Here is a 25660-nt window from a genome sequence, read left to right as displayed (position 1 = left end):
CAATAACACCCCACCCTCCTTTTCAACAAGATGCAGAAAAAAAACCCAAATCAAAACATAGTTGTGTCATGTACATTAGGTTCACAATTTTTTTATTTATTTAATATAATGTTTTAACCTGGTCTCTGTCTCTGTTTACAAGCACGTGTTGATATTAGCAACGATCGAGGGTTTTTAATCTTTACGAATGAAAAGTACTGAGGTATTCCGATCGGATCCCAAAACTGAAAGTAAACAAGCAGGCCGATGGCGGACTGCAAAGTTGAGGATATTATAGATCACATTTCTTCTAGATTAGAAGGAAACCCATTGTGTAAAGATGTAAGACAACATTTATTGTCCATATCTTCCACGAAGGATGTAAAAGCAAATCAAATAGCCACAGAGAGGTAGGTCATTCTTTGTTCAAACCGAGATAAAATAGTTATTTCCTATCATTTGCATCATGCAGGGCAATACAAGCATATGGTGATACGCCAAGATAGTATAACTTGAAGCACTGTTAGTTTTCCCGAAGATTTTTAAAATTAATTTCCTGTGTGACGATTTACTTTTGATAATTTGAATCACATTTTTTTTAATGCCCTTGGGTAAAAAAGTCCCTTTTCTATTTATAGAAAGGGTTTTTTTTTCTTAGGACTGTAAATATATACTTGTGTTCATGAATGAATTAATTTTCGATTCTGATCGAAGAATCAATGGAGTTTTAATAAATGCATGTAACTATAAACATAAATTCTCTTGATTTAGTTGGTTGAGATGGGCCAGACATGAAAACCACTTAAAAGTCATCAGTGCTGGAATACCTATAGGAGTACTTCCTAATGGATTGGAAGGGGAAATAATTGATGTCAAAGTGTTCGCTAGACGTGGTCCAGATGATGCCATATATGATAAAAACAAGGAAATCAGAAAAAGGGTTTGTGTTTCAAAAATGCACATATGGGAAGTTTTTTCTCCGTTATATATTTTGAGATCAATGTTAAAAAATTCTTCAATCTTGCAGTTGACAATCTACTTACATCTGATCCAGTTGATTGTAATTCAATAAAATACACTTAATAAAATCAAAAATAATCATTCTCCCATGAAAACTTGGGATGAATGATCTCTGGATGGGGGAGGGGGGCTTGACTTTGGCCTCACTTGTATTTGTTTCTTAAAATATATCAAAATGTTCAAGGTGCAACCTTTAATCAAATGAACTGAAGACATATATTTCTAGTATCAAATCAAAATTGAAAATATGGCTAAACTACAAGTATAAGATAAAACTTGTATCCTTGTGTTCTTTGTTGGTGTTTTGTAGGTAGCACGGGGAAACAGCTTTCTACACATAGACAAGGGACCAGAGGCCGGCACCCGGTGTGTTCTACAAGCGATGAAGAAATTTACAGGAGGCCTGGGTGATGATGATGATAGAGACATGGGAGACAACTTGGTTTGGAAGAAATATTTTACGAAAGTAAATACCACTTGAGAGTATTAGCTTCATAATATAAGATTCACCCTGCTCTACTAAGGATATTTTCTTCTTGCTTTCAAAAGAAATTTTCATTATGGTCATTGTTTTATTTGTCTTTTTGATTGTCTGGCTGTCATTCTCTTTATACTTGATTCAGTGCATATTCTATTTTATATTTTGATGAGTAACATGTATTGTTTGATTATTGTACTCTAATACTATAAACGTATTACATTTGGCTGTGTATTCTTTTTAGCGCTTTTGGCAGAAAGCAAGTTCCACTAATTCAAGTACAATGCTAAATGTCATGTACATATGCAAATAAAGAAGAATTTTATGAGATACGCTAAACCAAATTTCCGCTAACTAGTTCGTAATTTCAATTTCCACCACACATACATGCTAAATATTATACATTTACGGTAATTGAAGATTTGCGAGGGCATGTAGTTTGTCCCCAAAAACTTAAGCTAACTTTTGAATGGTTGGTGCTAGGGCTTTCCTATACATGTATCACTTGTTCATTACTTGTGACATGGCCTTTCTTTGGCTAACTCTTGACCTTGACATTGGAGTTAAAATATGATTCTGAAGAATTTTTTAGCTTGGCTATAAGCTGCCATTTGCAGACATCAGTGTTTCACAAACACATCTTATTTGAATTATCATCCTTTTTTTCCAAAGCTTAAAACAGAGTCTAGAGATTAGTGCGTTAATGTATGATAGCACACTGATTTTATATGTTACCTGAATTTAGCCTATACAAGAAGCTGAAAAAATCATAGCCACAAAGAAAGCCAATGGGGAGGCAGCCCACCTCAGCTGTTGTATGATTGATGGGGAGTACGTTATGTGTGGTGGATCTAAGAATGTACACATGATGTTCAGGAAGAAAGGTAGGAAGGTGTTACTTTTATAATTGTAACATTTCAGTAAACAAAATACGGATCATTTTGCTTTGAGAATATAGATTGTCATCATTAAAGGTGTTCAGTTTCCGAAATCTTTGATGAACGTGTTTTCAAATGTTTAGAAAGAAATCAATGTTTTTGAATAATCATAAGAAAATGGTTCAGACACATGAAACATTAAATCCTGAAACAGAAAAGTTTTGTATTGAGTGGAATGTATGTAACTGTGTATTTATATTCACCTGTAGAAGATATACAGAAGTATGGAGAACCAAGATTCCGTATTGCTAGAGAAGTTTGTGAGACAGTTGTTGATTCCTTGGACAAAATGGGAGAGGATGCTAAACACAGGTAGAAGTTATCCCCCTTCAATAACACATTTGATAAAAACTACTCCACAAAGTATGTCTTATTTTTTAAAAGTACCACCTGTTGACTTTTCAATCTTTTTAATAAAAACCCTATTGGGGGAGTTGTTATAATGAATTCAGAATGGTTTACTTAGGCATTTGACAGCTCATGAAGTTAAAAAGATTTCAGGTTACATGTAATGTTTATTAAAATGAATGGAATAAATCATGTTGATCAGTTCATTTTAAGTATTTAAGGGTTCATTACTAAGCACTTTCTTAATATATTGTACCATATTTCATTCAGAAAGTGGTGAGCACGAAATCTTAGAACCACATGATTTTATTTCTATTGACCAGGCTGTTAGAGTTCATGGCTTGGAGTGGATATACAGCAGTATTTGAAATCCTGGCCCCTGATCATCAACACATCGTTGATTTGTCCTACCTCTCTGGGTATCTGTTTTATATACATGTACAGTGTACATGTATAAGAATTGTTTTTTAATTATAAATAATTTTTTATTTGTAAGTTTCTCAGGCAATTTTCATATTTTTTTCCTTAATTGTCTTTCATTTTCTTCTCTTTTTTTGGTCCCTTTGCTTTTTGTGGTTTCAGCAATTCCTATGTTTTTTTTCAGTCCAGAGCTAAAATTCATCACCTGGACAAAGTTTGATTTAAATCCCAGAGATGATGATTGTTTGGGAGCGATTCCTCCTCATATTGGTATAGAGGTATGTTTTATAAAATCCCATCAGTTTACAAAAAGGTTTCTAGTAAAAATAAAACCAAAAAAAAGAGTATTTTCATGTCATCCTCACTAATCAAGTGGTCACACTATTCCTCTATTTTCACAATTCAACAGAAAATCCATTTTGCATGTATAATGTGCTGACAATAAGTTGTATGCAATATTTCTATGAATTTTATCATTTCGTAGTAACATATGCAACATTGAAGCATTTAAATATGAATGTATTTTGTAAATTTTCTAATAAAAGTATAAATTTGTGTTTTCAAAAATTGTATGTCTTACCGTAAGTCATGCCCCTCACTTTGCTCTATATTTGTCACATGGCAACAAAATTAAGGCAAAGAGAGAGGAAATGCATCTATTGATTTTGAATTACTGACCCCCTTATAGAATCTACTCCTTTGTAATTCAGATTGCCAATGCTTTGGGGTTATTTATCTCTATTTGTCTCTGTATTTCAGATTGCCAATGCTTTGGGGTTGTCTGGTGTATCTTATGACATCATATCCACCTCAGATTTAGATGACAGAATGACAAAGGTAAGGGCAGATAACTGTGTAGAAAATGTTTAAGGAAAATCTAGAACTATAATGTTATGTTTGGTTAGCTCAGGTCATCAAGAGCCTTGGATCAAAATGATGATGTAGCTATCACTGTGTCCATCTGTCTGTCAGCTTGTTGTGATATAATGACAGTACCCATAAGTTAGTAACAATAGACTGATGATCAATTACTCACAAGTCCAAGTCAGTTTTGTATATTATTTTCTCATATTAATAATCATTCAGCTTTTGTGTTGTAGAATATGTTTCTTCAACATGATTGTATCATATTAATGCATGTTCAGGTGAAACACAATTTTTTTTAGGCCACCTGCTCAAAGATTAGGGTCAAAAGGTCAAGATTAATAAAACAAAAACATACTCCTGATTCTGGCTTTGTAAGACAGTCAGTTTTCTAGTTATTTTCAGCCATTATTAGGACACTATATTAAATGCTTTCATTTTTCTTTTCAAAATAACAAATACCTAAAGAAAAGCATATGAGGAGGTGAGATAATTTCTGTTCTGTGAATTTAGATAAGACGAGAGTTTGATTGTGAGGGAGAAGTCCTTTATTTCATGGACCAACAGGGAGAAGTTATTGGACTTTTAAAGACGAAAACTGTTTGGTAAATATTTATAGAGTTATCCTTATTTAATGTAAACTTATTCATTTCTTGTTTGCTTATATTAACAACATTTTATGAATTAATTAGACTATAATTCTGTAGAACCACTATAAAAGGGGAAGCTTTGACAGTGCGTGTGGAAATATGGAGAAATTGACAACTAAAACTTTTAAAATTTTCCACTCATCAACTTTCAACATTTTTGTTTAAGAGCACTGTTAAATATTATTAATTTGTGAGATATTTCACACTCTATTTGTAAAATATCAAAATCCTCAAACATATTTGTTATTTTTTCCCCAGAATCTTAAGGATATGAAATATTAATAGAGTAATACACATATTGTTTTTTGGTTTTATCCAATATTGCCTGTAGTACATGTATTCAAAAGAAGTCTAAATTTCAGGTACATAATGTGTCGAGCAATAAGGGAGAAATTACGATCAGGTTGTACCATTAAACAAAAGCAGACGGAACCTTTTTCTCTACCAAGGATCCAAAATAAGGTCAGATTTGCAAGGATATTTTAACATTGTTTGCATTGTGGGCTTTGCAGAAAAAATGTATGACCTGTTTTCCCCCAGAAACCACTTGGACGCATTAATTTTTACTTTGAATTTATGGGAAATGATATATTATCAAAATAACTACAGTAGAAAATATGAAAAAAAGATGAATAATTCAATATATATGACATTTTTGTCGAAACATTTGATATTCATTATTTCCTTTGAGCAGATGGAAAAAAGAATGGATGAGATTCAAAAATGGCTGTCACTTGACGACCAAACAACTCAGGATTGGAAGGTTGTTATGGCGATTCTGTTTTTAATTTATTTTGTCAATATGTTTTTTCATTATCTTCTTTTCTTAAACATAAAATGTGTACACAAAGAACATATTGTTTTCTGTCTTTGCAGAATCTTTGTTCAAATCATGACCCCTGAGGGTAGGGTGGGGCCAAAATGGCCGACCAAAGTTTTACATAGGAATATATAGGAAAAATCTTTAAAACTCTTCTTCTCAAGAACCACTTTCATGTGGAATCATCCTCAGGTAGTGTAGATTCAAGTTTGTTCAAATCATGACCCCCGGGGGTAGGGTGGGGCCAAAATGGCCGATCAAAGTTTTACATAGGAATATATAGGAAAAATCTTTAAAAATCTTCTTCTCAAGAACCACTAGGCAAGTTTGAAGTTCAGATTTCACATGGGACAAAATGGCCGATATGGAATATATAGAAATTAACAAGTAAAGCCCTGTTACATGGTAAGACATTTACATGTACTTGTTGCTGTGTTTTTCATTATTTTCTTTTCTTAAACATAAAATGTGTACACAAAGAACACATTTTTCTATCTTTGCAGAATCTTGCAAACAAATTTTTAAGTTGGGCTCTGAGCAAGTTTGAAGTAGATTTCACATGGGACAATATGATTGACAAGTACCCTGTTACATGGTAAGACATTTACATGTACCTGTTGCTGGTGTCTTAAGTACTGTACTCATTCTAGAAAGAAACATTTACACTTGGGTTTAGAAATATGCAGCCATAAATTTTATGGCAACAATGATATCTCTTCTGAACTTGGAACTTTTTTCTACACTATGCATCAATTTATTTTTATGTTAAAAGAGAGATAACTCTGACTCTTTGAATTTGCACCATTTTAAATTTCTCAATGAAAATGAGGGTTAATGATGGAGTAAAAAAGGAGTCTGGTTCAATACATTTGATGTTGATTTTGAGCTTACTAGATCAAAGGTCATTGCATGGTCAAACTGGACATAGAATAAAGTAATAAATTAATCTTAATGGTACAAAGAAATCAAATTAGTAATAACTAAATTAATATTGCCTCTTTGGTTGCATTTTATAATTCTTTATCATTTCTTGTTTCTTAAATCTTTCAGGAAACAATTCTTGGAAGAGAACAATGAAACAGACAGGATTAGCGTCAAATGTTATGAGGCCTCCTTAAAGAAGTAAAAGCTGCAGGGAACATCAAATGATTCAAAAGAGTTTGAATTGTTTGCACACCGAGGAAGACATATTTTCAAGTCCCTTAGCTTTTAGCACAGGAATTTGGGAGCATTGGAAAATTTTAAACTGTGTGCAGCACTAAAGAAGACAATGTTCCATTGTCACAAGTGACAGCCTCAGATCCTTATATGTTATACACCAGAAAAACCTTATTCCAAATCTACCACCTGATGTTACTTCAGACACCAGCCATGATTGACTGTAACATAAAAGCATAATTCTTTCAGTCTGAAATGCAAAGATGGGGCCTAGTATGTGCAATGTGTAATTATATTAATTTTGATTAACATGATGGCATACATATAAAAAAAAAAAACAACAACAAAAAAAGGAAAGAAAAGAATATTTCTCGTACTGGAATTTTACTAAATGCAAACTAAAGAGGGTATCTTAATGAATTATATCTTCAAACCTTCTCTTTTTCAATTAATTTATTCAAATATAAAGATGTGTACTTTTGATTTTGGACAGATATGAGAAATCTCTTGCAAGAACTATTTAGATATGCAAGATTTATTTAGATAGATATTCATATTTGCTTATTTGTTTTTTTTTTTTTCATTTCAGAATAGATATAAATGTACAAATAATTGTAAAGGGTTACTTTTAAATGTATCAAACATTTTTTTAAAAATCTGTATTAATTAATGTAGAAATTTAAATCTTTAAAAACATGGTTTAGTGATTTAAATAAAATATTTAATTTATATTATACATTTTTTATGCACTGAACCTTTTAAAATCTGTATTGATTACAGAAATTTATATCTTCAAATTCAAGGTTTACTTTTTTATACAAAATATTAAATTATACATTTTCTTTGTTTTTTGTCATTTTATATTGTTTTGCCTTTGTATTAAATTTATTTAAATTTTTAAAGAAGCATGTTGAGAGTTTTTCTTGTGAAAGAGTTAATCAAATGATGAGGATAAAGAGGGATGGCAATGTGCAATCTGTTTGGTTCACACATGTATGAGATAACAATCGAAAAGAAGCTTAGAATTTTCTTCTTTTCCTCTTATCATCTAGATGTTTTACAACACAAAATGGTCATATACACACTTCCTGGTAATTTGCTGTGCTTTGACTTGCAAAAAGACTACCAAACTCAATGCTCAATGGCCTGATTGCCAACAAGATCTAAATTTAAAGCACTTCTACGGATTATGGTGATGTCTCTACTTGAGTGAATAATACTGAAATGAGGCATAAGAAAAAAGACAAGGAACAAAATTAACCCAAAGTCAAACATACTGGTTAAGATTATTCCAGTCTGTTGGAAAAACCAATTTTTTCTGTCAAAATGGATATAGGGTATACAATAAAACATGGACAGTGTAACCCCTGGCCTATATCTGTAAGGTTTTTTCTTACTAGTAAATTACTCCTTTACAAAATTTGAATGCAAAACTAGTACATCGAAATATGAGTTGTTGCATTATGTTTTAAAAGATATAGGGACAATGTAATTCAATTTTTTCTGTCAAATATAAAATTAATGTAGATATAGGTATTTACCTTTTAATAAAACATGGTATCAGTAGTACTGAAATTAAATGTATTTTAAATGAAACTAGAAAACTGACCAGTCAGCAAGGGCCCCGCTGAGGGGTAGAAATACAAGGGTGCGGCTATATCTGTAAGGTTTTACTTGATTACATTTTTTTTATTTAAATATATGAAGATAAATTATTTTTAATATTTCTCCTTTACAAAATTTGAATGCAAAACTAAATTAAATATGTATTTTTAAAAAAAGATTTAAGCGTTTTATAATATGAATGTTGTTGCATTATGTTTTAAAAGATATAGGGACAATGTAATTTTCCTAATTAAAGTGTTCTCTCTCATTTTTCTTCTAAATTTACAATAAGAAGTTTTTTCAGGGACTCTTTTTTTAACAGCATTAAGGCAGCAAAAAAAAATAAATAATTTAAAATAGCAATAATATAAAAAGAGTATCAGGTAATATAAAATTAATTATTTTAAATCCATATTTCAAAGAATGTACACATCATTCAAAATTGATACTTATTCATAAAAGGTAATTTGAAATAAAGATAGTGCTAAGGTCCAATCCTTTTAGTACATTGATCATAAGGTACCATGGTATCAGTAGTACTGAAATTACATGTATTTTAAATGAAATAATATTTTTTGTTCACTTTGTGAAAATACAAAACAAAAATTAATACAATTCTTTGTCAATTTATTCTAATTATATACACAAAGGTTGTAATAAAATGTTTGTTATCATCAAATTTTTGCTCTACACCTGAAATAACTCAGATCCATATGTTTAGAACATACAACTCTTGTCACTTTTTCTATGTCCACTGACAAAAAATATCTTTGCACAATAAGAAGATATCTTAAATGATTTTTGTTTCCTCTCTCAATTATATCAGTGCAAATTTTAACTGATTTGCATGTAATACAGAAAATTAAACATATTCCACTACTTCTTTGCAGCCTTTGCCGTTTCTTTTTTATCAGATTCTTTTTCTCCGTCTTTCTTTTCCGATTCTTTTGCCTCCTTTTTCTTTTCCTTCAACAAGTCTTTCCCTTCATTTTTCTCGGCATCTCTGTTCTGAATCTTATTACTGATGAGGTTATGTAGAGCAATAATGGAACGAATGAGGGAAGCCAAATACACCACTAACATTTGATCGTTGGTTTTAACGTAAACTGATTTAACGAAGTCTTGTAGGTTAACATCAGGAAGTAGGTTAAACACGTCCTGTAACTGGTAGATAATCTGATGATTGACAGGTAGTTGTTTGGACGTCACTTTCTGGAGGTAACCATTGATATCGTTTACGTGGCCGTGGAGACCTTTTAGACCCATCAGCTGATTGGTGATTCTTTGTGAGAGAGATCCTACTGTGGTATCCTTGATATCTCTGGAAAAGACAACATTTACATCACATCTTTTAATATTAAAATTCTATTTTCATAAATACTTTCAACATACCAAGTTTTAGTTTGACATTTTTTAAAGCAGGGTGCTGGAACAATAATATGGGAAAAAAATGCTTTACGTAAAGGCAAATCTTTATATTGTGATAACTTAGATTAAGGACACTTTTTAACTGCACTAAATATACCTAAATATGAAGCTTTCCTCTGAGTTTATCAAATTCTAAAGAAAATTCCCCTCAGAACAAGGTAACTTTGTATCGAGTTTTAAAAAATCTTGCCCATGGCTTTGAAGAAGGTAAGAATGTAAAAATATGTTTGGTGACAAGAGACATCAAATTACCACTTGACAATTCAGCTTCATTTTGCTTTTTCATTTGCTCTCTGATTGAAACACAAATTTAATCAAGATTCCTATGATTATCCCACCTTAGAAGATGCTCCACTCCTACTTCTTCTGCTTCCTCGGCCCCGATCTCACTGGGCACGTGGTCAAAGGTCTTACTAGTGGGGGTCCCATCCTGTAACACACACATATAAACGATTACCTGCTCTAACTGAAAAGTTTGTGTAATAAATAGCATAGAAACTTTTATGAGAAAATCTTATCTACATCATCTACATTTCCATCATCATTAGCATTTATGTTTTTTTAAAAAAATGAGCTTGGGTGTAATTGAAATCCAATGAATTAGAAGCTTTATTCCATTATGGTTAACCCTTATCCTTGAACTGTTATGTCAAAGTCTACATCTGGAAGATCTCTTACAAATAGCACAATCAAACTGTTTCCTAGTGGAATAGTTAACAAATAAAATGAACTTACATCATGGACTTCTTCTACAGCTATGTAGGCCTCAGTGGGCAGACCTAGGTCCTTAGGTTTGGCATCTATAACAACTAATACCTGCAAACAGAGCAGGGCTCGACATTAACGCTTGTCCGCTTGTCCGGTACCAATGAAAAACAATTACGGACAAGTGAATATTGCTGGGCACTTGTCCGATTGGACAAGTGATTTTTCATGTAAAGAAGTCTTTGAATAATAATAAAAAAACAACTATTGATTTAATTGATAAGTTTATCCATAGACCTAAAACGAATTAGGTCTATGGTTTATCGAATACAAACGGAAGCAGTACATAAACCCGAATTTCGATCCCGATATCAATCGCTATGTAAGTTGAAGTTTACACTTGATCGGGATCGATATTCACTAATTGCATCCATACCATTGCATGGCGTGGATCTTGCGATGTTTGCCGATTTGGAATAAATCTGATTGAATTACAGATTCACTTGCAAACATTTATGTTGTTGTCAGGTCAGGTTGTGTAGATAAAATTTTGTTTTATATGTGTTTGTCTTTTTTAACAATAACAAGACTAATAAATCAAGCACGTTTAATTTTTTTTCATTTATGTAATAGTTTTCAAGTTGACAGAATAAGATATTCAATGAAAATTTTTTCGGACAAGTGAAGTTGAAGTTCGGACAAGTAAATATCTTGGTCTTTTGTCCGAATGGACAAGTAGGGAAAAAAGTTAATGTAGAGCCCTGCAGAGGAGGGATTTACAATAATTAAGGATATTTTCATTTTGTGTTTTTATTTTTCATTCACTGTTCCATTTCAAAAGGAAAGTTTCAAAATTCTGCTTGAAAAAAGTCATTTTAACCAATTGTCAGAGAATGACAGTATGCATATAAGGGGTGCTCCTTTTACTGATGCAAGAATGGTTAAGTCTACCTGTCTTGCATAGTAAATATTAATTAGTCAACTTTTGACCACAGAATCACTCTGGAAAATTTAAAAAATACTTACAGAATTGGGACAGTACCGTCTCAGAAGTTCATTGATGGCTACATCATTTTGGTGAAGCTTTGGGCCTGTGTGATACCATCCCACAATTCTCTCACGAGCTGAAAAACAAAAACGCAGAGTAGTTTTCAATAGAAAAATAACTTACATATAATTTTTCTCTAAATTCTTGAACATACATGTAGAATAAGATTTCATAAACCTCTGACACAAACAGCCTCCTGCTCTTGGATGTTAAAGAGCATTCAGATCTCTTTATGTATATTGGGATAATAATAATCCAAGATTCCTCTGCCTCTACCTCCACTTTTATATTGCGATATACAGGGGAGAGTCAGAGCGAGGCCATATTGAATAGTGGGAATTCAACGACACCAGATAGTGTCGCGACTCATTTTACAACTTTATTTCGCGGATCTGACTTCCAAAACACGAGAGATCAGTAAAGAAATGTTCCTTCTACAAATGAATCATCATTAAAAGGATGCTATCGCCATTTCAACGATGTGGTCTGAAGAGTCAGTTTCTATGAACCTGCTGAAATATTCTTACCATTGACTTTTTTGAACATTCCATACATGTTTTCCAAGTAGTCATGGTCCAAAAACCATACAGTCTTATCTTTATCATCTTCATCAAAGGGAACTAAAAGTAAAGAAATTAATAACCCATGCATGTTGTTAAAAAAATTATAATTAGCCTATTATAAATTACACATTTTACAACATTATTTTTTCACTCATTCGAGAATTTTGATGTCATGTGACTTTGATAAAGAACTCAATTTGGTTTTGATAAACGTGTTTTTAAATTTGTTCACATGATCTCAAATTAATTAGATAATAAAAACCTGCAAAGCTGTTTGAAACATCCAGAATCCCTTGTCTGTTTGCGCCTAACAAAACACCGACAACTCTCTTTGCATTTCCAACCTTTCCCATACGATTAAAATGGTCTACCACACTTAAAAGAACTAGGGGATGGACAACAACTTTAGAAATTTTGTTCGGATCACTGACAGGCATGTTGAAAGTTAACTAGAGAAGTTACTTTAAAATATTTTTGTCACGCCGGTGACTCGTCAACTTTCGCAAAAATGAAAGCAGAACAACTTCCGGTGTGAGTATTATTGGGCACGTCTGCATATAATACTTATATCAACATTTTTGATTATTATTCTGATATTTTACTATAGAACATCTTCAATTTATCACAAAATTTTGTTTCATATTGTTATTCTATTGCGAAATTTTTGGACTACTTTTTATGAACAGTATTAAACCGGAAGTTGTTATTCGTCCTCAATTGTTGACAGCTGCTAAGCAATGACTTTTTAACGTGTTTTTGTCTTTTATACTTTTATTTGATAAAAATGCAGAATTGTTACAGTTCGAATCGTATTCCTAGGGAAAACATGCATGATCAAGATGAACGACTGACCAAAAAGCATATAGAAACCCTAGGGTTTGTCAAAGAAATAGCAGAAGAGAACAAAGTGTTGAAGCAGAAAATTGAAGAATATGAGGTATTTTGATACAGAGTTTTGAAGGTTCCTATTTATTTTCTTTAAATTGACACACAATATGGTAATCTCAGCAAGATGGGTAGGGAATAAAAGTTTGGTCTGGCGTCCACTACCCATCAGCATCTGGGTAGTAGACGTCAGACCAAAATATTAGTCCCTATACATGTACCCATCTTGCTGAGATTAACAATAGGGCACACCTTTCACAATGTCATACAGTACCAAGGGGTCATTTTTGGCATTGTATCTCAAAAATTATGTTTATGTTTTGAGGCTTTGAAAAGGGGTTCCTTCACTCAGTAGGTACCCCCCTGAATTTTCCATTGAAAAGTACTCTTTTATTCAGCTAGTATATTTTCAACAACAAGATCAAACTTTACAAGGAATTGAGCATTAAGAAGTGACAGACACCTCAGATAGGGATATCAATTATTATCATTCATGATTTTTTGTGGCTTGTTGTTATGATGTATAGTGTAGTACATTTTTGGAATCAAATTATGTCACACTTGGATAATCACTATCGGATCTTGTACTAATCATATGATCTCATTAAATGATAAAATTTCTTGATGAGATAAAGTTTCTGATGGTACAGAGTTGAGTTGAGTTGCCTAAAGCTGCATTTTTTATTACCTATCATATATATTTGCTCTCTCTGTATACAATGTGTATACATGTATATTATTTGGGATTATGAAAAGCATTGAAAACCTTGGCAAAATATATTAATGTACAAATTCCTCTCCCATTCTAGCATAAAGAGCTATGGCTCCGGTCCATAGCTTGAGATGATGTATGAGCAGAGGGCATAAAAAATTCAAAATGCTGGAGACTGGAGTGGGGTCAAATTGTGAAGCAGGAATGATCATTAAAAGTCAATGTCTCTGTCAATAGTACAGCTCTCTAGAACAGTTGCTTTTGATTATTTTCTTCTAAAATTTCTCCTGATCTGAAACACATTCCAACTTTTTTCCTTACCTTTTTTCTAGCTGAAGACATTAAAATGTGCAGAGTTACATGCCCTTGCAGAAGAGAGTCAGGAGAGGATCAAGAAGATACAGGAGCAGTACCTGAAGAGAGCGGACGAGATCAATGCTATGATGGCAGAGAAGCATAAGAATGAGGTGACAGTATACTCATGGGAAGCAGTAGAATGAAACATAACCAGTTGATCTCCATAAGTTAAAAACTATAAATAAACACAAGACTTTTGTTATGGATATGAAGCTGACTATATGAATTAACATCTGACAGTCAAATGATTTAAATTTTTTCACTGTCTATCTCCAATTTTTTGTCACAGATGATGTATGCCATTGAAGAAAAGTTAGATATGGAGAAGAGAAATAATGATGAAATTGCCAGGGTAAGAGTTCTAAAATCTTGATTATGAAAGATATATGGTAGAAGAACGGTTACATTTAAAATGTATATAATGAAGAGATATTGTTTTTATTAACTTACCTGAGCCAAAGCTCAAAGTGAGTTTTCTGATTACAATATGACTCCTTTGTTTGTCATTCTCAACATTGTTGTTGTCATGAAGTTTTCATATTTTCATCTTCTTCTCATTAATCAATTTCATGAAACTTGGCACAAAGCATCCTTAGGTGAAGGAGATTCAGATCTGCATGTTCAAAGAAGGGCCACCCCTCTTTCAAGCGGGATTAATTCAAAATAGAAACTTTTGTGGCATCTTTTAAAAATATTCTCAATATTCAATAACCACTGGGCTTAAAAAGTTCAAAATACCAGTAACCAGGGTAATTGGAAACAAGTTCTTTACATAGTGTAGATTCAAGTTTGTTCAAATGATGACCTCCTGGTGTGCAGCGTTTATAAACTTTTTTGAAAGTGGGGCCATATCTCAAGAATCTTTGGCTAACTTTTACTACAGATACAGGATTTTGATATTGTTAAGCATAGGATTGTTAAGTCTTGTCAATGCAAAATACTGAGGATTTCAGTCATACAGCGAATTTGTCTAATCCATATATCCAAAATCTTACCAGTTATAGTTTGTTGACTCCAAGTCCATTTCATTAAATTTTAAAATTAGGTTAAAATGTTGTCTAATCTGGAATGGTGTCTAATCCAGCCATTTTCTTCGGAATCAGTGATATCCGGATTATACAAGTTTTACTATATATTGAACCTCATATAAAAATGCTTAAATCATAGAAGTTTGTTTTGTTTGTATGTTGTTTAACATCCCCTTTGAGAATTTTTCATTCATATTGAGATGCCACCACGTGCCATTGGAGAGCTGCAAATTTTGTCCTATACTTGGCACTTACAGCCATTGATCAGGAAGGTGCCAGCACCTACTGTGACACAGGATCATTCATACAGTCTCATCTGAAGGACCGGTCCCCACATCCCACTGTGGGATTCAAACCTGCAATGTAAAAATCAACTCCGTATTCTGCGACTCTAGTGCAGACACACTAACCACTGCACCACATGGGTGACTTAACAGTTTAGAAGTTAATGGACTACAATAATAGGATTCATTTCTTTACGTATTTGTTTATGGGTAAGGTAAAATAACACAAGTGAGCAATGTTGCCTATTGGTCTCTTTTTTTATGTAGCTCAAGGCAAGGATTCAGGAACTGGAGAAAATTAACAAAGAACTTCTGAGTAAACTGAATAAACTGTCAGAGTCGGATGAAAAAGTCAGTGTAAGTATTGGTATATAATCTCTATATCAGAATATCACATCAAAGTTCATACGGTACTCATTAGAATTTAACTAAGAAAAATACTTAACATTTTAGACTGATTTAACATTTATTAAATACTATTGATTAAATAAACTCTCAAAGGCCATGATCTACGGGAGACATTTGACTTTAGCATAATAATGGAACAGAATCAAGGTTCTTTTGTAATTAAACAGATTTTTAAAGAATATGCCTTTTTTAACGTCTTATAAAAAGAGGCTTTTTTTGTACAAGTGGCATAAAATAATTTTTTTTTAGTCTGTAAAATCCACAATCACATCATTTTAAAAACACACACATACATTTTAATATTCTCGACCAATTTTTCAAATTCAAGAAGAAACATGCACATATTATTAAATTTTAAACAATTTTCTGATTGATTTTTAGATCCTACAAATGAAACTGGATGAAGAAACTAGGAATTCAAGAGACCTGAGAACTGAAAATGATACTCTGAGAGAAGCAATAGAAGCTTTAGAGCAGAAGAATCTCTACCTCTTAAACCACAACGATTCCGAACAACTTGCCAGGAGAAATAAAGAACTAAAGCAGGAAGTTCAGGAGCTAGTTCAAAAGAACACTGAGCTGAACTACAAAATCAGCCATCTTGAACAGGAAGTGAAAGACAGCAAGATGGAGGAAGAAAAAGTCAAACTCATTGAAAATCTCAAAGTGAAAATTACTCAAATGCAGACGGAAAGAGGAATTGCCAATGAAAGAGAACGACATTTTGAGAAAATAATCAAACAACTGCAAAATGAGGTGGAAACATCAAAAGAACAGCTGGTCCAGACAGCATTATCAAAACAGAAACTCTACGAGGAGTACCAAAAAGTTTTCAAGGAGTTAGAAAAACTCAAAAAACAGTACGCAATAGATAGTCACCAGAAAACATTTAAAGACTTTGTGCAGCTAAAGAGACAGCTAAATACAGTGAAAAATGAAAATGAAGACCTTAAACAGAAAGCCAAGGGGTCAGGTAGTCTGCCAACTCTAAAAGATGAAGCAGTGACCACTAAAAACAATAGTCATTTAGGTAGGCCATCTTCCTTAAAGGCAATTACCAATGGCAGAAGGTGATCATCACTGTCTATTAGCCCTGAATGAAATGCCATGTTTCAATTTTCCACGTGGGTAGAAAATGGGTATCCCCCCCCCCACCCTTTGATATTCATGCCACTTCATGACTTCTTACGTATCTCATGTAAATTAAGCTAGTAAATTAAGTTCAGGTAGAATGTCACTCAATGCATGGTTAACTTGACATTTTGAAAATATCTTGGCTATTGTTTACCTTAGCAAGTTATGCATGTACCAGTCAGACATGTAGGTCATACATGTACTTCTCTTATGGTTTTTTATTGTACAGAGAAAAAAGAACAACCAGCGAGTTTTGTGGTATTAAAGTTATTTTTACAACAAGAAAGCATCTCATTTAGCATCTATCACTGTTTTTAAAGAAATTTTTAATTCCAAGAAGTATTTAGGTTTCAAATGGTAATAAATACAGGTATTATGGAAATGCCATCATCATAAGTGATATGTCATATGCTACTATAAAGTCATTATTCATTGCATGAGAAAGAAATATGCTTACTACTTCTCAAATATAGTATACAATGGAGTAGAAATAGATTTACATATTTTGCTTAATATTTGCAGATATTAATGTGGGAGTATTGGTAAATCAAAATATTTATGCATCTTTCATTTGGTTATTTCTGGTTGGCTATTTTTTAAAATGAAAAAACATTATTGTAGTTTACATGTAGACCTTGACTTGAAATAGTTATTAATAAGAAAGTACATTGTGTGACAGACTGATTAACACATCACAAAGGTTATTTTAATTATTTTAAAAATAATTGACAGCTTTAAATATCAGAATTTAATTTTTTTGTTTTTAAGGCCATTATCAACTGTTTTTGTCGGATGTGATGACTTGAAGCATGATTTTATAAAGTACAATGTATTTAACTTTTTAATGATACATTGTAAGCAAATCATGAGTAACCAGTTTGACTGCAAAAAAAAATACAGTTAAACTTCAGTATCTCAAACACTAATTTCTCGAATACCATTGATAATACATTTGTAGAAGTGATTTTGAAGTTCCAACCACTTATTCTTAAAGGTGAATTATAATTACCCTTAATTGATATCTTGAATCCTTGAATATATCAAAGTTTTTTTATTGGTCCTGTGGGGTTTGAGTTTACAAGGTTTGACTGTATTTCATATGAATAGGATGTATTGTCCCTTCAATTTGGGGATCCCTGGGATTTCTAAGGCATGAGTACTATTTACAACATATCAGATTCTGTAAAAATTTTCTTCCAGTATTAGTTATATGCCACTATAATGCCATACTATAATGAAGGGCATCAGATGGGAAGCTAAAATTTTGGTCATGTAGTGTTCTCCTTATTAAATTGTGAATACTGAATACAAAGAGCTTTTAATTATAGTTTTTAGATGTGTTTTTCAAATAATTACAATTACAGTAAAAAATTCATCAACTGTTTTTCCTCAGAGATAAGTGATAATATTTTTTATTTTTCATTATTCAATTATCAGAGGTACTGTAGAAGTACTTTTTTCCGTATGGTATTAATTTATGCTATGTACGCGATCACACATTTTCCGCGGAAATTTGTCCAAGCGTACTTATTATAAATGCAAGGCATATAGTGACAGTCTGAGAAATCCACGTAATTTTCAACCTGCGGATTAAATGGTAATTGAGATTCCATGGAATTATGACCCCGTGAAAAAAAGTACGTCTACAGTAATTTAGAAAGAGATTTTTCATTTTTTTTTAATAAAATGCAAAATTTGTGACTCTTGAAACACTTGTACATAAATGGCGAAGGCATTGTTATCTATGTGAAGTTAAGAAATTTTAATTAAAAAGGTAATCAATTTGATATTTACTTTCAATAAAAACTGTAGAAGCACAATTTTCTGTGGGGATAAAATTTTGTTGATTTGTCATCAAAAGTAGTTTCATGGGAATTTCATTTCATTTTTTTGAAAGTAAACCTATTCATTATACAGTATAGTCATATAAAATTTTGTGTGGGATTAAACTATGTTGATAATTGTTAACAACAAAATAAAAGAAATTTAACCACCACCACCACCCCCCCCCCCTCCATGAATATTTGTGCTTTTACAGTACATGTATATGTATCATATATCAACTGATTATAATCAATAACTGCATCAAAATTCTTCTTCTCAGTTTATTTTCATTAATCTTATCTCCTGATAATTATTTTTATTCAATTTCAAAATCGTATCCTTAATTAAATTAATTAGATACAGATCAAGTGAATTTGGCAAGAGTTATTTTTCATTGGCTGGCATATAGGATGGCAATTAACATGCACTGATTCCTTCATTTATTTCAAACCAACAAAACTTAATTCTTATACCTGGCATTGATTTGTGTTAGATAACATTGTTTTTCTGATTAATCTGCATTTGTAAATGCCTCCTTTAATTCATAGTTGTGATACTGGGAAAATTTTTTCCTTACATATTTGACTGCCATAAATGTTATTATTGGTTTAACAGAAATAATGGAAAAATAAAAATGTTATCAGCATTAGTATAACTGTAAACTTTCTTAAGATTGAGACCTTGAAATTTTCAGGATAAAAAATTATAAAGAACCAAATTGGTTGAGCATGCAAATTCACTTCGATATATCCCCCTGTTTGAGATATGGGTATTCAAGATAATGAAGTTGAGCTGTATGCGGGAAAACTATGTCATCCTTTGGGGTTCTAAGGATTCTTGAGTATTTAATACCATGACATTCTCAAATAAATGCCTTTGGCATTTGTGAGAAATACATGTACCCTTTTCATGAAGGTGGTTGTTATTCTGTTATAAATTGAGATACATGTATTGCACAAAGAACAGACATTTATAATATACTAAAAATATTGAGAACTATATACAGTGGAGCCTCATTTATCCGGACGCTTTGGTTCCCAGTCAATTTGTCTGGATATGTGAAGCTTCCAGATATCTGAATTGCTAGTTAAATGAGACAAAATAACGGTAAAAAATTATGTTCCCATGAATAATCATCCATAAACTGAAGTGTACGGATATCTGGCGTCCTGATATCTGAAGATCCACTGTACTAAGAAGTCATGAAATGTGTACCTAGCTATTTAAAAAAAATGTATGGAAATTGATTTTAATTTTAAGGATCCTATCTTAACTTTACTCTAGCTAGCTTATTTCAGGATATTTTTGTGTAATAAAACTGTTCCACAACTTATCAGTAATTTTAATATAAATAAAATAAATTGAAATATCAAATGTATTACATAATTTGTAATTAATTCAAGTGTTCTAAACATTATATCATACCAAGAAAAAGTAATTGAAAACTTTGTTTGCATACTAGTATGTTATTCCCCCATTTGAGTTAGCAAACACAATTTTTCTTTTGCAGTATAATTAACTTATTGTCTTTGAAGAATTTTCATGGGCTAAGAAAGGCATGAAATCTATGTTAAAGTGAACTTGATAAAACATGTATAATAATAAACAAGGGCATTGCAAGGCGGAGCATGTCCTTGCAAAGCATACAGATCCTGATGCAAATTACATCACATCCGTTTCATACAGTTCACTCTTGAGACTCCCCCACCCACAAACACTCACAGATGAATTACTTTGTTATTCCTTTCAACTCCATTGCAAATTCGGGATAAAAATATGCTCCTTTAGGCTATACACTTTTCTCAAAGTAAAAAAAATCACAAGTACAGTATAGAGGATCCTTTATTTGTCTGTGTGTCTGTATCTAAGATTTGATTAAGTCTGATATTTCTAGCAGTACAATGTATTAAAAGTCTGCCTTAATTCTTCTATTTTTGCAATTTTTGATTGAAAAGAATTGAAGCTTTTTAAGTTAATGTCGTAATTACAAGTTTATTAAAGTTCTATTTTGAGTAATTCATTTCATCCTGTTGACATATATATTTAAGGATGGACAGGATTTGAAAAAATAGGAAAATTTTATGCAGTATAATACTCTTAAAACTTTCTCATCTCCAAAAATATTTTATTATGAAAAAAATATATAGTTGCTTAAGAGCTGAAGAGAAATGAAGTGGACACTTCAGTATTGTGTTCCTGTGTAATTAGCAGCTCTTCAGCAAAAGTCATAAGAATATATAGATGCTCAATAATATTCTATTATTTAATTTTATTTTTCCTCGAAAATATAATTATGTGAGCAGTACATCATAAAGGTATACATAATTTGAAATTAATGAGCAAAAACAAAATATGCTTCAGTCATATATGGTAAAAATTGACATCATTTATAAGAATTTATATACACCTTTTTTGTTGTTTTTTTTACCACCTAGGTTGATATTTTAATAATATGTAATTTTTACATCCAAAGTCCAAAAATGAGACACTAGCTGTTGGGTTCTTTTTCTTGACCAAAAATTTTGAGCTTTATAATTTAAAAAAAATATGAAAAACCTTTTACAAACATCTTTATGTAAAGTTTTAGGATTTATCTCTCTAAAAAATTTTGTGAGCACATTTCAACAACATGTGCAAATAACACACAGTCCATGGGGAATTTTTGCCCCAATTTTTGAATAAACTATGCAAAATTAACATTATATCATCTTTAACATAATGAAGCACCATCAAATTTTTGGTTAACTGCAATAAATTGTTATATTTTTAGCTCACCTGAGCTGAAAGCTTGAGCTTTTCTGATCATCTGTTGACCGTCCGTAAACTTTTCACATTTTCAACTTCTTTGTAAGAACCACTTGCCCAATTTTAACTAAACTTAGGGCAAAGCATCATTGAGTGAATGAGATTTTAATTTTGAAATGAAGGGCCAAGTTCCCTAACAAGGGGAGATAATCAAGAAAAGACAAAAATAGGATGGAGTCATTAAAATATCTTCTCAAGAACCACTGGACCAGAAAAGCTGAAACTTATGTGAAGGCATCCTGGGGTAGTGTTCATTCTAAATTCTTAAAATCATGACACCCCCCTCCCTCAGGGTGGGGGTGGGGGGTAGGGTGGGGCCACAATATAACTTAAGGGGAAAATCTGTTAAAGAACAGAATGGCCTAATTTACTCAGGTAAGAGATATGGGCCATGGGTCTCTTGTTGAAAGTAGGATTGTTAGTTCATTATATGAATATTACATAATAAGACCTTTCAAAAATCCTTACATCTAACCTGTCAAAATAGTGAATATCATTGTGTTTTTAGAGCAGATCCATTTATTTGCATGTGCATGCTTGAAGACAAGTTTTTACTTGATATTATTATTATTTTTATTCATGATCTTTTTTTTTACCCCCAAAAAAAGAATCTTTAATTTTTTTTTCTAGTTTTTATATTGACATTTAATAACATGACAGACAGACAAACATATCTTAAATTGTATTGATACTCTGCAAAATTTCAATCCCTTATAAAGCATAATGTGTAATAGGTACAATTCAAGTCAATTCTCGAATTATCGCCATTCGATTCATCGCCATTCTCGCAATACCGCCATGATTTCCCTACCTGCTATATAAAATTCTCTTTATAACGCCAAATTCGCAAATACCCTGTTTTCACAACAAACGTCCATTTTTAAGAATATTATATACCGTGTTTTGAAGCGCGGCTAATTGGTTGACACTATCCCTGTTGTAAAGCATGCAAAGGCATTTATTAATTTGAGATTTTAACATGAACTTTATAATAATTTTGTTTTCTTTTAATAAAAATCATTTAGTCAAGCCACATGTTTATTAATTTAGATGAATTGCGATTTGCTGATAATAATATTATTTTAATTAACAATGTTGCCATAAACAATAAATTTATTCAAGAATTCATTTTACTTACTATATCGGCAATATATTACGAAACCCAGCATTTTTTTTTTCAAAACTGCTTTAAATGCACACCAATTTTTTCTTTATTTCATAACTGTTTTGTATATTCGATTAAAAAATTACATGAAGTATTTTCCAGAAATATGTTTTTATTATATACATGTACATGTAATAATAAGAATAGAAACGCTAAATGGTATTTCTAGATATATTTTAAATTTCAATTCATCGTCGTTATACCGCCATGATTTCTAAATTACAAAAGGTGGCTACAATATTACACTTACATTTAGCCATAAAACACATGTTTTCAATAAATAGGATTCATTAGTCTGGAATACTTATAAGATTTTATTGTACATGTATTACGTAAGGTATTTTAGAGATGTAGATACATGTAATTATTGCAGATCACTGCAATCGGCTTATAGCAATTTACAGTGCTTCTTGGAAAAGAAAATTCCAGCATATAAAATGTTATAGTCTTAGATGACACAATACCAATTGCTGTATAAGACTGAATTAAGTGTTTATCCTTCGTCTTCCTGTTTTGTTATACCATCTTCTCATTTTTAGAGGTTATTTAGTGGGATTGTGTAACCTAGGAAAAGCACTTTTTAAAATTATTATTAATTTTTTCCACTTAAGAATTATGTTTTATTAAAAAGAAATTACTCAATTATTATCCTATTTTGTAGGGAAAAGATCATTAAATGGGTGTAAAATTGATGATACGTTTACTCTAATTTTTTTTTTAACTAGCTGCACTTGACAAACTTTCATTTTGTGTGGGTATTTTTGTTTGATTAAGGTGTTTTGGTGCTAAATTGTAACATAATTTCTATGAATTTTATTCTTGTCCTGTAACATTATGTAATGTCTGTGAATTTCTGTAATTAGTATTAAATCTACACTGTTTTGTTTTTGTTTTGTTGGTGATTTTTGTCAATTAAACTAGAAGACGTACTGAATACTTTATTATTTTTTATATCACTCAACATTTTATCAATTTAAATCTGCTGTGTAATAGATTTGATTTAAGAAGTTGTTGTTAAATGTGTAAAATTTAAGATTTTTTTTCCTTATTCCATAAGAATCACATAACTGTATTCAAGAGAGTTAATTGGAACAGCTGGAACAATAATTTTTTTATCCAGGGGTACATTTTTTTTTTCAATGAAGGGACTCTCACACTCAATAAATCAAAAATGAAATTGAAATACCAGAAACTAACTGTGCTGTAACAAAAAATGAGAGGCCAAAGGAAAAGAGCTTTTCTAAAAAAAAATTGTTCATTCAACCTGTCACTTCTTCATTGTTCTATTTAAAAGCCTCTTATTCTCCTGTATATTGTAAAATCACATATTTCTCAAGAGGTCAAATTTTCGAGGTTTAAGGAAATAACATTTTTGTGTGAGGATTTGATTTCGTGATTGGAAAATGTTTAGTAATTTCACATTTCCTGGTGGTCATGCATACATTCATGGGCCTCTCGATAGCTCGAAAACAACTAAAATTAAACATCTTTGAAAGTAAGTGATTTCACAGTATTTAGATATTAAAAGCCTTGAAATTCCAATGGTAGATCATCTCTGAGAACCCAAGATGATCCTAAGCCAATTAGTACCTGAGAGTAGATCATCGTGACCTTATCAGTTGTCATTCTCTTAAGGACCCAATGCAACTGACACAGTTTGATAAATCTAAGCCAAACAGTAGTATAATATTGAATTGTGGCCATAAAATTTTGAAAGTAGGTCAGAGTGACTTTCTTTTCAGTTGACATACCTCAAGGACCCAAGATGCATCAACAGGCAGTTTCATGATTCTAGACCAATTAGAACCTCAAAATATTTAATTGGGTCACAGTGACCTATACTTATCAGTCAATATACATGTACTCTGAATACCCAAGAGGTTTCAACTGAGAAAGTTTGATGATAAGCAAATTGTACCTGGCATGAAATATTTAATTATAGTCATAACATTTCAAAAGTAGCTAGGTCACAGTGACCTATATCTAAGTCGACTTACTCCAAGGACCCGAGACGCATCAACTAACAAAGTTTGAAAATGCCATGACAAATATTATATACAGTGGACCTTCAGATATAGCTATCCGTAAAATTTTTCATCGGAACAGAATTTTTAAATGTTATTATGTGTTGTTTAACTGGTGATTCAGGTATCCGGACGCTTCACATATCCGGACAAATTGACTGGGAACCAAAGCGTCCGGATAAATGAGGGTCCACTGTATTTAGATATAGCTGTAAAATTTCAAAAGAAGGTTAAAGTGACCTACATTCCTGTCAAAAAACTTCCAAGAAAAACGATGAAGTTTGACGATTCTAAGCTAATTAGTAGATTCATTTTGATTGGCTACTCAGGTGAGCCTTGTGTTCCATGGGCCTCCTTTTTTAGAGGATTGGGGCACATTTTCATTCCTCTCATTTATTTATACCAAGTGTCCTTGACCTTTGAGATATGGCCTGAAATCAGGATCTCAATTAACACACCCCACACATAAGGTCCCAAAGAACAACAATCGATTGAATCCATTTCAGTTCTTAAGTAAAGTGCAGATACCATTTCAGTATTCTCATTACCAATTGACCTTGATCCTTGAAATATGAACAAGCATTAAGCTCTGCATACATTTAGGCCATGAACAAGACACATATTCTTGAGAATAACTTCCAGCTGGCTGTTTAAGACAAAAGTTCTCCTCTTTTATTGCCCATTGACCTTCCAGATATTACCTAGATAAAGGTCATGCAGCATCATAATGGTCAAACTCAAATCCAATAAGCATTTGATTAATTTGTAAAGGTTAATTTCTGCAGTTTGCAATTTTCTTCCAATTTAAACTTGGGGAAAATGGGGAGAATACAGATTACTCTAAGTACTTTATTTGCAAAATCAACGTTTAATCAGCATTTAAGAGAATGTAATTTTGTCCATGCTTAAGACTTGTTCTTGATCATTTTTTTTACAATCAGTAATTGTTTCTTTATTAAAAGAGACTTCATTGCCCATTTCCATCATCCAAGCATAAAATAGAAACAATA

The 25660-nt window shown here is 31.8% G+C and overlaps 3 protein-coding genes across 3 annotated transcripts; 2 read left to right on the top strand and 1 right to left on the bottom strand.

Annotated features, from left to right (window-relative positions):
* The first annotated feature begins 145 nt into the window (after positions 1-145).
* On the top strand, positions 146-7164 carry LOC134254537 (uncharacterized). Its single transcript, XM_062737061.1, has 13 exons — positions 146-389; positions 751-919; positions 1310-1465; positions 2223-2361; positions 2625-2727; positions 3087-3182; positions 3368-3461; positions 3943-4020; positions 4561-4652; positions 5060-5159; positions 5392-5460; positions 6021-6112; positions 6568-7164. The coding sequence occupies exons 1-13, from the start codon at positions 247-249 to the stop codon at positions 6641-6643; spliced, it is 1407 nt and encodes a 468-aa protein (XP_062593045.1). The 5' UTR covers positions 146-246; the 3' UTR covers positions 6644-7164.
* A 1726-nt stretch (positions 7165-8890) lies between these two features.
* LOC134254483 (26S proteasome non-ATPase regulatory subunit 7-like) lies at positions 8891-12560 on the bottom strand. Its single transcript, XM_062736990.1, has 6 exons — positions 12287-12560; positions 11989-12081; positions 11440-11537; positions 10444-10524; positions 10047-10138; positions 8891-9601 (listed from the first exon to the last, which is right to left on the bottom strand). The coding sequence occupies exons 1-6, from the start codon at positions 12459-12461 to the stop codon at positions 9157-9159; spliced, it is 984 nt and encodes a 327-aa protein (XP_062592974.1). The 5' UTR covers positions 12462-12560; the 3' UTR covers positions 8891-9156.
* Positions 12561-12742: 182 nt separating this feature from the next.
* Positions 12743-16970, top strand: LOC134254500 (protein Hook homolog 3-like). The gene is made up of 5 exons (XM_062737010.1): positions 12743-12961; positions 13954-14088; positions 14268-14330; positions 15558-15647; positions 16080-16970. The coding sequence occupies exons 1-5, from the start codon at positions 12809-12811 to the stop codon at positions 16770-16772; spliced, it is 1134 nt and encodes a 377-aa protein (XP_062592994.1). The 5' UTR covers positions 12743-12808; the 3' UTR covers positions 16773-16970.
* The last annotated feature ends 8690 nt before the right edge of the window (positions 16971-25660 follow it).

This window comes from Saccostrea cucullata, unplaced genomic scaffold (genome assembly GCF_032062105.1).
Source record: "Saccostrea cucullata isolate Sc308-1 unplaced genomic scaffold, CSIRO_AGI_Scuc_v1 ctg19, whole genome shotgun sequence".
In the NCBI taxonomy this organism is placed as follows: Eukaryota; Metazoa; Mollusca; class Bivalvia; order Ostreida; family Ostreidae; genus Saccostrea; species Saccostrea cuccullata.
This window is presented reverse-complemented; position numbering and strand designations above follow the sequence as displayed.

Bases quoted from the DNA above. Each gene is read 5' to 3' on its own strand.
- LOC134254537 (XM_062737061.1), top strand. From the start codon at position 247: ATGGCGGACTGCAAAGTTGAGGATATTATAGATCACATTTCTTCTAGA. The intron at 4,021-4,560 runs GTAAGGGCAGAT...CTGTGAATTTAG, and splicing joins TAGATGACAGAATGACAAAG to ATAAGACGAGAGTTTGATTG. The intron at 6,113-6,567 runs GTAAGACATTTA...TAAATCTTTCAG, and splicing joins GACAAGTACCCTGTTACATG to GAAACAATTCTTGGAAGAGA.
- LOC134254500 (XM_062737010.1), top strand. From the start codon at position 12,809: ATGCAGAATTGTTACAGTTCGAATCGTATTCCTAGGGAAAACATGCAT. The intron at 14,089-14,267 runs GTGACAGTATAC...TTTTTGTCACAG, and splicing joins CAGAGAAGCATAAGAATGAG to ATGATGTATGCCATTGAAGA. The intron at 14,331-15,557 runs GTAAGAGTTCTA...TTTTTTATGTAG, and splicing joins ATAATGATGAAATTGCCAGG to CTCAAGGCAAGGATTCAGGA.
- LOC134254483 (XM_062736990.1), bottom strand. From the start codon at position 12,461: ATGCCTGTCAGTGATCCGAACAAAATTTCTAAAGTTGTTGTCCATCCC. The intron at 12,082-12,286 runs GTTTTTATTATC...CTTTACTTTTAG, and splicing joins TGTTTCAAACAGCTTTGCAG to TTCCCTTTGATGAAGATGAT. The intron at 10,525-11,439 runs GTAAGTATTTTT...CTCTGTTTGCAG, and splicing joins GACGGTACTGTCCCAATTCT to GTATTAGTTGTTATAGATGC.